The following is a 13315-nucleotide window of genomic DNA, read 5'->3' on the forward strand; positions in this document are numbered from 1 at the left end:
CCACAGTGACCTTGTATAGGGTTTCCGAGGCTATAAATCTTTGCAGGAGTAGAAAGCCTCTCGCAGAGCAGAAAAATAAAATACAATTTCTGGATTCGAAATCTTGGAATATAAATCAATGACAGTTAGTCATTGGAATACTTTGTTTGTTCATGATGTGCATGGAGTCGGTTCCAACTCATAGCGACCCTGTACAGGGGTTTCCAACGCTATAAATCTTTACAGAAGTAGAAAGCTTGATCTTTCTCCCGCGGGAACAGCTGGTAGTTTTGAACTGTTTACCTTAAGGTTCGCTGCCCAATTCATAACCACTACACTACCAGAGCTCCTTTAGTTGATAAAATAAATAACTAAAATCAAAGGATGGAAGAGGAAAAGGTTGATTAGCCTTTTAGTAATTGCTAAACAGAATGTCAACGACCATAATAAAAGAACACAAACAATATTAACCATCATGCAGGTTCCTGAAGTTCTTCAAAACAATAGCACTGTATTGAATTACAAGATGCATTGCTCAAGAGGAACAAATACTCACTTTGTGTAAGAGTGTTGTAGCGTTTTCCTTGATAAACTTAATGGCCTTTCCTTTTAGTTCCGTAACAACATTCCTTGATTTAACTGATGTGGTTTCTCCAAACAACTTTTTAAAAAGAGAACAAATGCATTTTAGGTCCAATCATAGAAAGCAGGGACCTACAGAAATTGACTGGGGGGTCGGGGGGGTTGTCAAGTACCTCTATCTCGATTGTGGTGAGTACACATAACAAACAATCATTTTATATTTGAAAGTTATACTTACCAACAAGGTTGATTTTAAAAAAACAAATTTAATAAATATCAATGAGTTATAGAAACAAAGGCAATTCTCCTTGCAACCCAGATCCTTACGCAAGTTATCAACAATTAGTTCCCTTCTAAACTCTTATTTTCGTAATTTAGTTTTGTTGTTGTGGAAAATACACACAGCATAACATAAACCGATTCATAATTTCTACATGTACCACCCAGGTCCCCCGGTGCCATTCTTTGACTTGTGCAACCATTGTCTCCCCACTTGTCTGAGTTGTTCCTCATCATTAACATAAACTCACCGCCCACCCCCACCCCCACGCTAATCTTTCTAAGTGCTGCTGCCAGTTTGACCCCATATAGATAGATCCTTTATCCCCCTTATTTTTTACCGAGAATTGAGAGAAGATGTACCAACGACAAGATCATCAGTTTTACTTTCAACATAGCATACGCTGTTTCTTTTCAATGACTGCAATCTCCCCCACGCAACAACAGTTATCCCACTTCCTCGCTATGGTTCCTAGTTCTATTCCAGCAACATTCCCAACCCTTCTCAACTTTTTCCTTAGGTAAAAGTTGTCCTTTTGACTTTGAATCACATTGTTGTTGTTGTTAAGTGCTGTCGAGTCAGTTCCAACCCATAGCAACCCTGAACAGGGTTTCTGAGGCTGTAAATCTTTACGGGAACAGAAAGCCTCATCTTTCTTCTGTGAAACAGCTGGTAATTTCGAACTGCTGACCTTGCGGTTCACAGCTCAATTCGTAACCACTACACTTTAATCACCTAGGCAGATCTTAAAAGTGCACACTGCTCAAGACAGACATTGTTTACAAGTTAAGCTAAACTACTGTCTGGTTTTAAGATGACTCTGGTGGTTATGTGCCATGGAGTCGGTTCTGACTCATAGTGACCCTGCAGAGTTTCAGAGGCTATAAATCTTTACAGGAGCAGAAAGCCTCATCTTTCTTCTGTGAAACAACTGGTAGTTTCGCACTGCTGACCTTGACGTTAGCAGCCCGACTCGTAATCACTATGCTAGGGGATATTTTTTATTTACTTCTGTTGTTGTTACGTGTTGTTGAGTCGGTTTCGACTCCTAGAGACCATGTATAGGGTCTCTAAGCAACAGCTGTTGGGTTTGAACCTCTGATCTTGCTGTGAGTAGTGCTGTGCATACCATACAGCAACAATCCAGGACCCCTGATTTACTTTTAGGGTCTTTTACATGATGCTGTTAATAAAGAAAATAACTGTAGTACTTTGGGCTTCTGTAAAACAAACAGCAAACACATACTCTTGACCTAATAAGGTAGATTCAAAACTACAATGCACTGGAGGCCAAGGTCTATGTGTCTTTGTTTTTAATAAGGAGATGCTCAGGTGGTTGTACAGGTTTAAAAATAAAAATGTGTGGAAGCACTCTGGACCACATCTGAATCTTAGTAAATGCCCAAAGAAGATTTGTTAAATCTGACAAATGATGGATTTCCTTGTTTTGCAGTCCAGATAAGAAAATGTGGACTTCAAATAACTTAGTGTGACAGTTCTTTTGTATTAGAATTAATCCAAAGCATTTGTTCTCTCAACTGTACCTTTCCACTCAAACTCTCATTCATGAAGTTTGACATCACGTGCTGAAGGCAGGTGCCAAATGAACCGATTACAAACCGAAGAGCCAGCTCCCATTGGCTCGATTCCTGAAGGTTCTGAAGCAGGGCGGAGATGGAACTTATAACAGGTAAAATGAGGCAGTTTCCTGTGAAATAATAAAAGTAAACTGAGGAAACATATCATAATAATATACAACATTATTATATATTAATTATATAATTAATCATTATAATTTTAGATTTTTGCTTTTACACAGAAGAACTTATTATTAGGAAATGTTTTCAGGGACGGCTTACTTCAGTACAGGCAATCCTCACAGGATGCATTCTTACCGTTTGTTAGTAAGAGTTAACATGAGGCTTAAATAAATCACAAAATAGCATGCCTATGAGGAGAACAACAAGACTAGAGATATATATTCCTTAGAAGAATCAACCATTTGAGACCAAAACGGCCAAGTTCAGAAGGGTCAGGAAAGGAAGGGAGATGACAATGCGGAGTAGGGTGAGTCATGTTACTTTACAGGGACGACAATCAACGACTAGAAGCAAAATGTGCAGGAATTGTGGAACAGAAAGTGGGTTTGCTCTGTAAGCCTTCACTAAATTCACAAAAACTGCAAATAAATAAATCACAAAATAACTAAATCCAATAGATAATGAAGTGTTGTCATTGTTGTTAAGTGCCATCGAGTCAATTCGACCCATAGCGACTCGGTATAGGGTTTCCAAGGAGCAGCTGCTGAGCTTGAACCGCCAACCTTGCAGTTCAAACGGCTTTGCAGTCTGGTGCATTAACCCACAGTGCCACACCAGGACTCCAGATATTGAAGTACTGGACTACTAATCACTAGGCTGGTGGTTCAAAAATATCACTTCTCAGAAATCCTATACAGGGGTTGTTATGAATCAGAACTGACCGGAAAGCACTTAACAAAAACAAAACATTAATCGGTGTGTTTAAACCATAATCGTTGTTGTTGTTGTTGTTGTTGTTAGTCACTGTCCAATTGATTCCAAATGTTGGTGATCCATTGTATGCAGAGTGGAACACTTCATGGAGTTTTCAAGTCTGTGACCTTTTGGAAGCAGACAGACAAGAGGCCTGTCCTTCCAAGGAGCCCAGGATGCATTTGAATTGCTTCCTTTTGGTTAGTAGTCAAGCCCTTAATTGGTTGCACCAATCGGGACGCTCTTAAATAACTGGCTAATGAAAACCATTTCTCCAGCTGAACAGCTCAACCCTCACTTATGAACAGGTAACACGATAAGTCACATGACACAGTCTTCTGCCACTCTGGAAGAGTAACAAAGCACTGAATACTACAGTAGGGGCATTACTACAGACTCATATTCAGGATTCCAGGGAATTCCTATGTTTGTTTCTTTACAAAATTTGAATATAATCCTGTCTAGCACACATGTTAAATACCTTCAATGAAGGGACAGTGTGGCAAACTTGCCGAGTCCAAGGGATGTCTCTTGCTTTCTACAAAAGAAATTAAAAAATTACATACAACACTAAATAATTATCTTAGAAAGCATATATGAGGGGGCTTCAAAAATTTTGCACACAAAAGGGAATTAAACAACAATGGAATTTTCCCAGGGACGTTTGGAAGTCCCCTCATTTAAGCAGAACTATTTCAATTCTGCTATTATCAAATAATGTTCTAATGCAAAGTGCTACTTAAAATAACTTTTTTCTCTCTCTCATTTTCACGGGAGCAGCACCCAAGGAGCCCACCGAGGAAAATACACATAAGGAGAAATGCACAGAGAAATGTACAACCTGGGCTAACGTTCACAAGCTGCATGTATCCAACAAGCAGCATCCCAGAAGCCTCTTTCTTGCCCCACCTGTCCTTATCTATCAGCTGTCCACAAGGGTCATCATACCTGCTTTCCACTAACACCACTTAGTTTAGCCTGTTTTTGAAATAAAAGTAAATGGCATCAGCTAAAGGGCATTCTTTTGTCTCATATGTCTTCTGCTCACCTGTATGCCTGTCACCTATAATTACTAAGAACTGCTCTGCTTCCAAATGTTTGTGCAAAAATACAGACAAATAACAAAACAATGAGATTTACCAGTTAGAGGCACCAATGAAGAAATCAACTCATAAATAACAGGCAGAACCATCTGGGTCTCGAGGACAATTCCATCTTCATTGAAGAAGTCGCTATATGACCACTCTTCATATGGATCTTTGTGTGTTCCAAAAGAAGTCTAAATACCAAATCATACAGAGAAAACATTACTAAGGTCAGTGCGAAACAGGCCCCGAACTTTTCACCAAATCCAGCTCGAAGCTGACAGATGAGTGCCAAACACCATTTTGATGGTCAAATTCTTTCCAAAGGAGCCCTAGTGGCAGAATGACTAAGAGCTTGGCTGCTAACCAGAAGGTTGACAGTTTGAGCCCACCAGCTGCTCCAAGGGACAATGATGTGGCAGTCTGTTTCTGCAAAGACTACAGTTCTACTCTGCCCATAGGGTCGCTATGAGACAAAGTCAACTCGACAGCAACAGGTGTGGTGTTTGGATTAGCTGCTTTCTTCTAGGTAAAAGCTTGTAATAAAGGTCTCATAAATTAAACAGTTACTCTAAGTTAGGGACTAGCTGCAGTGAGACCTAGCTTGAAGTTCAAATGTGCTAAACGACAGCTCAAACTGAAGGCATTAAATGTGACAGGAAAAACTAACTACAGAAGAAACCTAACATCGGGAGAGGTCTCTTGCCCATCAGCCATTTTCTAGTTTGGAGTAAGAAATACGAGAGAAGTAAACTCATTGTTTCTGTAGATTTTGTGAATGATTTTAAACTGACACATAGTAGGTTGGCAGGGTTTTTTTGGTGGAAAAAAAATTTTTAAGTGACTTGCTTTTGTTAGAATTCCACAGTCATCCATTTGGCACTGCCTGGAAAGTTCCACGGCTGTTAAAGTATATTTGCATAGTTCTAAAGCATCTAGCAAAAAATCTGAAAGAAAAACGGAAGAAAGAAGAACATTATTACACTAATATGCATATTTTGTAGGTCTACAGTAATACGGAGTTCTGGTGTGGCGCTGTGGGTTAATGTGCCAGACTGCAAAGCCGTTTGAACTACAAGGTCAGCGGTTCAAGCTCACCAGCTGTTCTTCGGAAACCCTACACTGGGTCACTATGGGTCAGAACCGACTCAATGACACTTAACAACAACAGAACCACAAACAACTTTTTAATAACAATGTTCTAATGGCATTTAAAATTTTAAAGGTTTCTGCACGGTTTTGACTCTTTGTTGTTGTTGTTGTTCGGTGCCATCGAGTCGGTACCGACCCCTAGCGACGCCATGCACAGGGGAAAGAAACACTGCCCGATCCTGGGCCAACCTCACTACTGTTGCCATGCTTGAGTCCATCAATGCTGCCAATTGGCCAATCCATCTCATTGGGGGGGTCTTCCTCTTTTTCTCTGACCCTCTACCTTACCAAACATGATATCCTTCTCCAGCGACTGGTCCCTCCTGACAATATGTTGACTCCTGTAGTTGACAACAAAAACTACTCACCAGCATCTAATCAATTCCATCTCACCGCAACCCCACATGGGGTTTCTTTCATCCTTGGAGCAGCTGCTAGGTTTGAACCTGTGACCTTGCAGTACGCATCTCAATATCTAACCCACAGCAAATTTCAACATTTTTCTTAAGCCTGGCTTGAAACTACAATCAGATATAGGGAGACAATGAATTTTACAATCTTATGAAAGTCAACAGGCAGCTAGTAGTTATAACTGTCCTGATGTAAAATGGAGATATAGCTATTCCTTAGCATTTGGAGGGAGGGGCTTGTTCCTTCGGGTATCAAACCTCCTTCGGATATCAAAATGCATGGTTTATCAAGTCCCTTATGTAAAAGGGCACACACAGTATTTGCATATAACCTAGGCCCATCCTCCCATATACTGTAAATCATCTCTACATTACTTACAATGCCTAATACAATATAAATGCTATGTAAATATTGCTTTATGCACCCTCTTAGCTTTGAGGAAGAAACTCTGGCTGCTAACCTCAAGGTCAGCAGTTCAAATCTACCAGGTGTTTCACGGGAGAAAGATGAGGCTTTCTGCTCCTTTAAAGATTTACAGCCTTGGAAACCTTATGTAGGGGAGCTGTGAGTCAGAATCGATTCCACGGCACCCCACCACCACCACCAGCCTTTGAGGGATTGCTTTGCCCATGGCATTGCTTTTAGAAGCCAAGCTTTTTCCTCTCTGAATACTTTCAATTGTGGAACCTGTAGATATGGCCGTCCAATCGTACTAGCTATTCTGAAGTACCCAGGCATGAAATGAACTATGGAATATGAAACTTTGTGGGATAAATCTCATCACCTGGGCTGCAGATGGTAGCAGCTTGGCAGGCTAAGTCATGTATCACTGAAGGAAGATCCATTCCCACAGGTATTACTATCGGGATGTCATTAGCTAGCATATGACAAAGTTTCTGACAGGTCAAAAACAGCAGTTTCCCAGTGTCGGCATTGCAGTGGTACTTAAACAAGTCTCTGTGGGGAAAAGGAAGCGTCAGTAGTTAGTCTGAATACTGGAAGCAAATGCAGTAGGCTTTTTTTTTTTTAATTAACCTATAAGCATCGTCATCAATACTTAATATCTTTACACTTTCACAGCCCCAGGATTCTGAAACCAGAAGTCACCAAATTGTTCTGAAAGGGATTGCAGGAGAAGGCCATAGGTAGAGCAGGAGAAAATGTGGAACACAATTCACGATCACAAAAGAGACCCAGGTTACTTACTGGTCAGACAGAGACTGGGAAAACCCCAAAGACTATGATCCTTAGCCACCCTTCAGGGCAGGAAGTGAGCTCACCCCCTTGGCTCAAATTAAGCCAAACAACAGGTTGGGTCTATAAGGTGGATAACAACATTAGGCAGCTGCCCTTTCTTTAAAATAATCAACCTTTGAGATTAAAAGGGCAGCATTTACCCAAGGACAAATTTCAGATGGATTAGGAAAGAAGCAGGAATGGAAATGGGAAACAAAGGGAAAAAGTGAAAAAGTGGGATATGATCAGAATTAACTCAATGGCACTTAACAACAACAATCAATCAATGAGCTGAAACAAAACGTGATGATCCGCTCTTTAAACCTTTACTCAAGTCACAAGAAAAAGTTTTTAAGAAACTGATTTCATGGTATAGCGTACACACTTTTTTTTTACTTATTTAGAGCACCGTTAAACGTCAAAGTATCCAGAAACCAAAGCTCAATAATCACGCGATTGGCTGAATATGACTGATGGAGTCCAATGATCAGAGCATGCTACTGCTGTGAACTGACTTGTGTTCCTCAAAGCACTTGGTGATGTTCTAATGCCTGTATCTGTACCGAGCTGGAACTCGTTTTCTTTATTATGTTTATGAGACCTTATGGAGTAGGGTGGATCCTAAACTTAATCCCCTCTGAGTATGTGGAATAAAAATACCACGTTGTTGTTGTAAAGTGTTGTCATAATGACCCTATAGAGGTCTTCCAGAGTCCTGGTGTGACACCATGGGATAATGCTCTGGACCACAAGGTTGGGGGTTCAAACCCACCAGCCGCTCCTTGGAAAGGCTATACAGAGTCACTATGGGTCAAACTGACTCAGTGGCACAACAACAACAACAACAAGTGGTTGGTGAATTTCAACGGCCGACTTTGCTGTTCAAATCAACCTTGCATTGTCCTGCCGCACCACACCAGGACTCCTAAAATGGCCCAGAGGTGTCAGTAAAAACAGTAAGACCTGACTACAGGGAACCCCAAAGGTCACTGGCAGATGCCAGAAACTGGCAGAGAAAGCGCTAACATGTTCAAGACCCTGATTAGAAACGCCTTGCCTTCTGAACTGTGAGTAAACAAATTTCTGTGATCCTTTTGTGCTACTGCAGCATTAGGTTATTAAAAGAGAGTTATAAAAAACAGTTACAAAACGATGCTGTATTAGCTACTCGGCTTTCTGTACTACTACGTTTTGATTTAGACTCGCAGGACAAGAAACCACTCTTACTACTAAAGACGTGAAGGAAGTGCACGGTGGACCACAAGTGCTGCGCCACATTGATCGGGAACATCACCTGCATTTTTGCAGCGCTGTTTCCACTTTCCCGTTGTTGAGGGCCCTCAGGGTGAGCTCGGCCTCCAGTTCTTGTTCCGACACCTGCAGCGCCAGGGCCTGTCTATGCAGCTTTGCTTCCACATGCACGCTCTGCATCCCAGAAGACGTGGATTCAGGGCGCCTCCTGGGTTTGTGCCTAGCCTGGGCGACCTCATGAGCTTTAATGTGCTGTTCGTGAAGGTTGGCCACCAGGGAACGGCTGCTATACTCTTCAAATGGAAGGAAGATCTCAAAGTTCTCCTGTAGCAAAGGTAAACAACACAAGATTTCCAGACTCCTCAGTTATCTACTGTAAAAATCACTGTCATCTTCCAGTTCTCTCTGTATTATCTCTCCCCCAAAGACTATTCTCCCGTAAAAATATGAATTTAAGGCCTTTTTCAAGTTATAAAAGTTAAAGAATTAATTAAAAATTTAGAAAATATCCCTTTAGCCCATGGTTTCTCAACGTCAGCACTACTGACATTTGGGGTCTTATCGTTCATATTCTTGGGGGGGGGAGGGGGATAGCCAGTCGTGTGCATGCTATGACATCATTAAGCAGCATCACATCACATATTAAACTTCGCCAATTTTCTTGAGAATTTTCATTCCGTTTTTCATCTGCATTTTAATAGTTACATGCACAATCACATCAAAGATACTGCCTTCTCCACGTAGCATTATGGAGTCCTGGTATAGAGAAGTACAAGAAGCATTGGGCTGCTAAATGCAAGATTAGTGGTTCAAACCCACCAGCCATTTCTCGGAAACCTTACACAGGGTCATTGTGAGTCAGAAATGGCTTGACCACACTTAACAACTACAAAAATAACTTAATGTTATATAATTTTCTTTTTTTACAATTCTTATATAGGCTTCATAAATATTAGTTTCAATGACTACATATACATAATCTATGATGAAATGAATACCTAATCAAAGATAAAAATTTGAAAACAATGCATTTTTTACCTGAAGAACGGTGCATCTTGCAAAAATACCACTTTACAGAAATAAATGCAAGAACTTATAACTGGTAGTTACTATAGCTGCGCTGCTAGAAAATATTTACTAAATCTCACAGAACCCTTTTCATTAGGAGTCAAAAAAGAAATGTCCCTTGTGTTTCACTGTTAGGATAAATATTTTACTGATCACTTTTTATATCACTGGTTCCCTCTTGATACTAATTATTGGACAACTCAGAATTAAAGTGAATCACAAAGTACATAAAACCGTAAAGCAAGAAATAAATCAACCCTGCTAGGAGGGAAACTTAATAGGAATTCAAAGGCAGTCTACTTTGCTTGCTGGTGACCACCTGGATCTCCTTGTGAGTGGAAGTGGGGGAAATGGAGCAATGAAGACATGGGCTGAGTCTGGCCAGGTTCCACTGATACCCACTGACCTTGAGATGAGAGACGAGGAAAGCCTGGATGGAAGACAGTTTAGGGAGAGATGTGAACTCCTGAGCTCATGAGCAATGACCTAGCCCCTGGAAGCTAGGGCTGAGAATGTAATGACCAGGTGGTCTGAAGTACAGGGAGGCGTACATGAACTCCCAAACCTGCAGCTAGTACCTATTTGACTTAGTTTGGATGGCTAGCTGACCAGAATTCGACCAGATGAAGATATTCGATACTGTGAGCAAGTGTGAATTGCTACAATTTGATGAAACAGACTTTTGTTTCTGGATGTAGTTGCTCACAATCCCATGTCCTCAGTGTACTGGCTAGACAGGGGCCAGCAATTTCAACACTGGCTATCAAAAACAAAGGGGCTATAAAAGCTCGAGAATACAAAGTCAAATATTATTTTAAAAATGTACAAAGACCTGTAGTTAGAAAACCAAAAGGGAAGAATATGCTCAGCATTTCTCAAACTGAGGGAAATGAAGAAAAAACTCAAGCCTCAACTTGAAATACTGAAGGACTCGCTGGGCAAAATAGGGGTAGGTAATTGCTCATGAGTTCACACCTCTCCTTGAAGCATCAAAAAAAGATGGACGGAATACACAGAGTCACTAAACCAAAAGGAAATGGTCAGTGTTCAACCAGTTCAAGAGGCAGCACATGATCGAGTGCCAATGATACTGAAGAAAGAAGTCCAAGGTGCATTGAAGGCATTGGCAAAGAACAAGGTGCTGGGAACTGATGGAATACAAATTGAAATCTTTCAACAAAATGAAGCAGTACTCACTCACCTAAGGAGCTCTGGTAGCATAGTGGTTACGAATCGGGCTGCTAACCTTAAGGTCGGCAGTTCGAAACTACCAGTGGTTCCGCAGGAGAAAGATGAGGCTTTCTGCTCCCGTAAAGATCAGAAACCCTGTACAGGGTCGCTATGGGCGGAACCGACTCGATGGCACTTAACAACAACAACACTCACTCATCTATGCCAAGAAATTTGGAAGACAACTTACCTGGCCAACCGACTGGAAGAGAACCATATTTGTGCCATTCCAAAAAAACGTGAACCAACAGAATGTGGAACTCATGGGAAAATATCATTAATATTGCATGCAATTAAAATGTTTCCAAATACAAAAATGACTATGCATTGACAGAGAACTTCCAGAGGTCCAAGCAAGATTCAGAAGAGGATGGAGAACAAGGAATATCATTGCTGACGTCAGATAGATTTTTGCTGAAAGCAGAGAATACCAGAAAGATGTTTACCTGTAATTGAATACTCAAAGGCCTTCAATTGTGTAGATCATGACAAGCTATGGACAACATTGCAGAGAATGAGTATTCTGAACATTGAATTGTGTTCATTGAGGAAACTGTATATAGGCCAAGAGGCAATTGTTCAAACAGAAAAAGGGAACACTGAATGGTTTAAAATTAGGAAAGGTGTGCTCCAGGGTTGTATTCTTTTACCATATATTTATTCAATCTGAATGCTAAGCACATAATCCAAGAAGCTGGATTATATGTAGAAAAGTGTGGCATCAGGATTGGAGGAAGGCTCATTAACAGCATCAGGTATGCAGTTGGTACAACCTTACTTGCTGAAAGCCAAGAGGCCTTAAAATACTGATGAAGATTAAAGTCCACACAAGCCTTTGGTATGGGTTACACCTCAATGTAAAGAAAACAAAAATCCTCACCACTAATCAATAATAAACAACATCCATATAAATGGACAAAGACTGAGAGTTGTCAAAGATTTCTTTTGGCTCAGACCAACCATCAACACTCATGGAAACAGCAGTTAAGAAATCAAACGGAATATTGCATTAGGCAAGTCTGTTGCACAAGATCTCTTTAAACTGTTTAAGCAAAAAGATGTTAGTTTGCAGACTAAGGTATGCCTGACCAAAGCCATGATATTTTCAATAACTTCATATGCATGTAAAAATTGCACAGTAAATAAGGAAGACAGTGTGACAATTGATGCATTTGAGTTATGGTGTTGGAGGAGAATATTGAAAGTACCATGGACTGCCAAAAGAACAAAGCAATCTGTGTTGGAAGAAGTACAGCCAGAATGCTCCTTGGAAGCCAGGATGGCCAGACTTCGTCTCTCATACTTTGGACATATTATCAAGAAGGACCAGTCCCTGGAAAAAGATATCATGTTTGGTAACGTGGAGGATCAGCAAAAGAAAAGAAGACCCCCAACGAGCTGGATGGGCCCAGTGGCAGCAGCAATGGGTTCAAAGGTAGCAAAGCTGGTGCAGGACTGGAAAGTGTTTCGTTCTGTTGTGCATCGGGTTCTTATGAGTCAGTACTAACTCGATGGCACCTAACAACAACAAAAAGGCATGAAGTGGCTGGCTTACAAGTTTTCATCAGTGTGCTTAGTTTCAGAATGAGGGGGTTAAGGCAGAATCCCCACTGAATACTTTTCTTCTTTTCCATATGGACCTGGTGAAAGGGCATGGGGGATGGTGGTGAGACGGTTTTATGTTTTCATTGTGAATAACTGTTAACAGGATTAATTTCGATTGTCACAACTGTAATTGTAGAAGATGTGCAACTTAGAGGGGAGAGTAGTTAATTTTTCATTTCATGAAAGGACCATCAAGAAGGAAGAGCATCAGTAAAACATGAGATCCTACCTAGAAAAGTGGTGACAGCAGAGAGGACCAGCAGAGGCGGTGGCATGTAAAGACGGAGCAGCTGTGGGCTCTAGGCCCAGGGACTGAGTAAGGCTGTGTGCCTACAGGGAACAGGAGGCTGGCTTTCAAAATGTACCCTTTGGACATTTAAAAGAATATATATTTTTTGTTTTGTATATGTACATCAAATTATTTTTGCTTTCTTCATTTGTGAAACATAAGATGCAAATGGGGTTCCGGAAAAAGATGGCGGATCGGGTGGAAGTGTAGTGACGAGCTCTGCCAAGAACAACACAGACTACAGGACCAAGAAGGCTCAGGGAATGGTCCCAGAACTCTGAACCACATAAAAAGGAATATTTACAGCTGGGAAGTTTGTGGCAGAAGCAAGAAATCCATTGCTTCCTGGTTCGGGACGCTCAGCTGCTCCAGGAGTCGCCATTTTGTGTGGGGCCAAGCGAAGAAAGGATGAGAGCAGCCACGGACGCCTGACAGGGCTGCAGAGATAGAGGTGTGGACATTCTTTGTTTTCTTTTTTGGGGGTATCTTTTCATTGGTCCCTTGCTGTCTGCGTACCTCCATTTGGGTGACTACAGGGGTGCCTGATCTGACGGATACTCCAACCCCACCCTCATAGGGTTCTACTACGCATGTGCATAGATCTTCTCGAAATTTAAAGAGACAGTACCCACTT

At 41.1% G+C, this 13315-nt stretch overlaps 1 protein-coding gene across 1 annotated transcript in view; it reads right to left on the reverse strand.

Annotated features, from left to right (window-relative positions):
• Nucleotides 1-13315, reverse strand: part of KNTC1 (kinetochore associated 1) — a 141721-nt gene that overhangs the window by 79466 nt on the left and 48940 nt on the right. Inside the window, exons 33-39 of the mRNA XM_006865485.1 lie at nucleotides 8533-8813; nucleotides 6787-6959; nucleotides 5289-5386; nucleotides 4495-4633; nucleotides 3836-3892; nucleotides 2386-2549; nucleotides 536-640 (exon numbers count right to left, since the gene is read on the reverse strand). Of these exons, the coding sequence (XP_006865547.1) occupies nucleotides 536-640; nucleotides 2386-2549; nucleotides 3836-3892; nucleotides 4495-4633; nucleotides 5289-5386; nucleotides 6787-6959; nucleotides 8533-8813 (1017 nt within the window). The remainder of the gene's footprint in view (nucleotides 1-535; nucleotides 641-2385; nucleotides 2550-3835; nucleotides 3893-4494; nucleotides 4634-5288; nucleotides 5387-6786; nucleotides 6960-8532; nucleotides 8814-13315) is intronic.

Source organism: Chrysochloris asiatica, unplaced genomic scaffold, assembly GCF_000296735.1.
Source record: "Chrysochloris asiatica unplaced genomic scaffold, ChrAsi1.0 scaffold00078, whole genome shotgun sequence".
NCBI lineage: Eukaryota > Metazoa > Chordata > Mammalia > Afrosoricida > Chrysochloridae > Chrysochloris > Chrysochloris asiatica.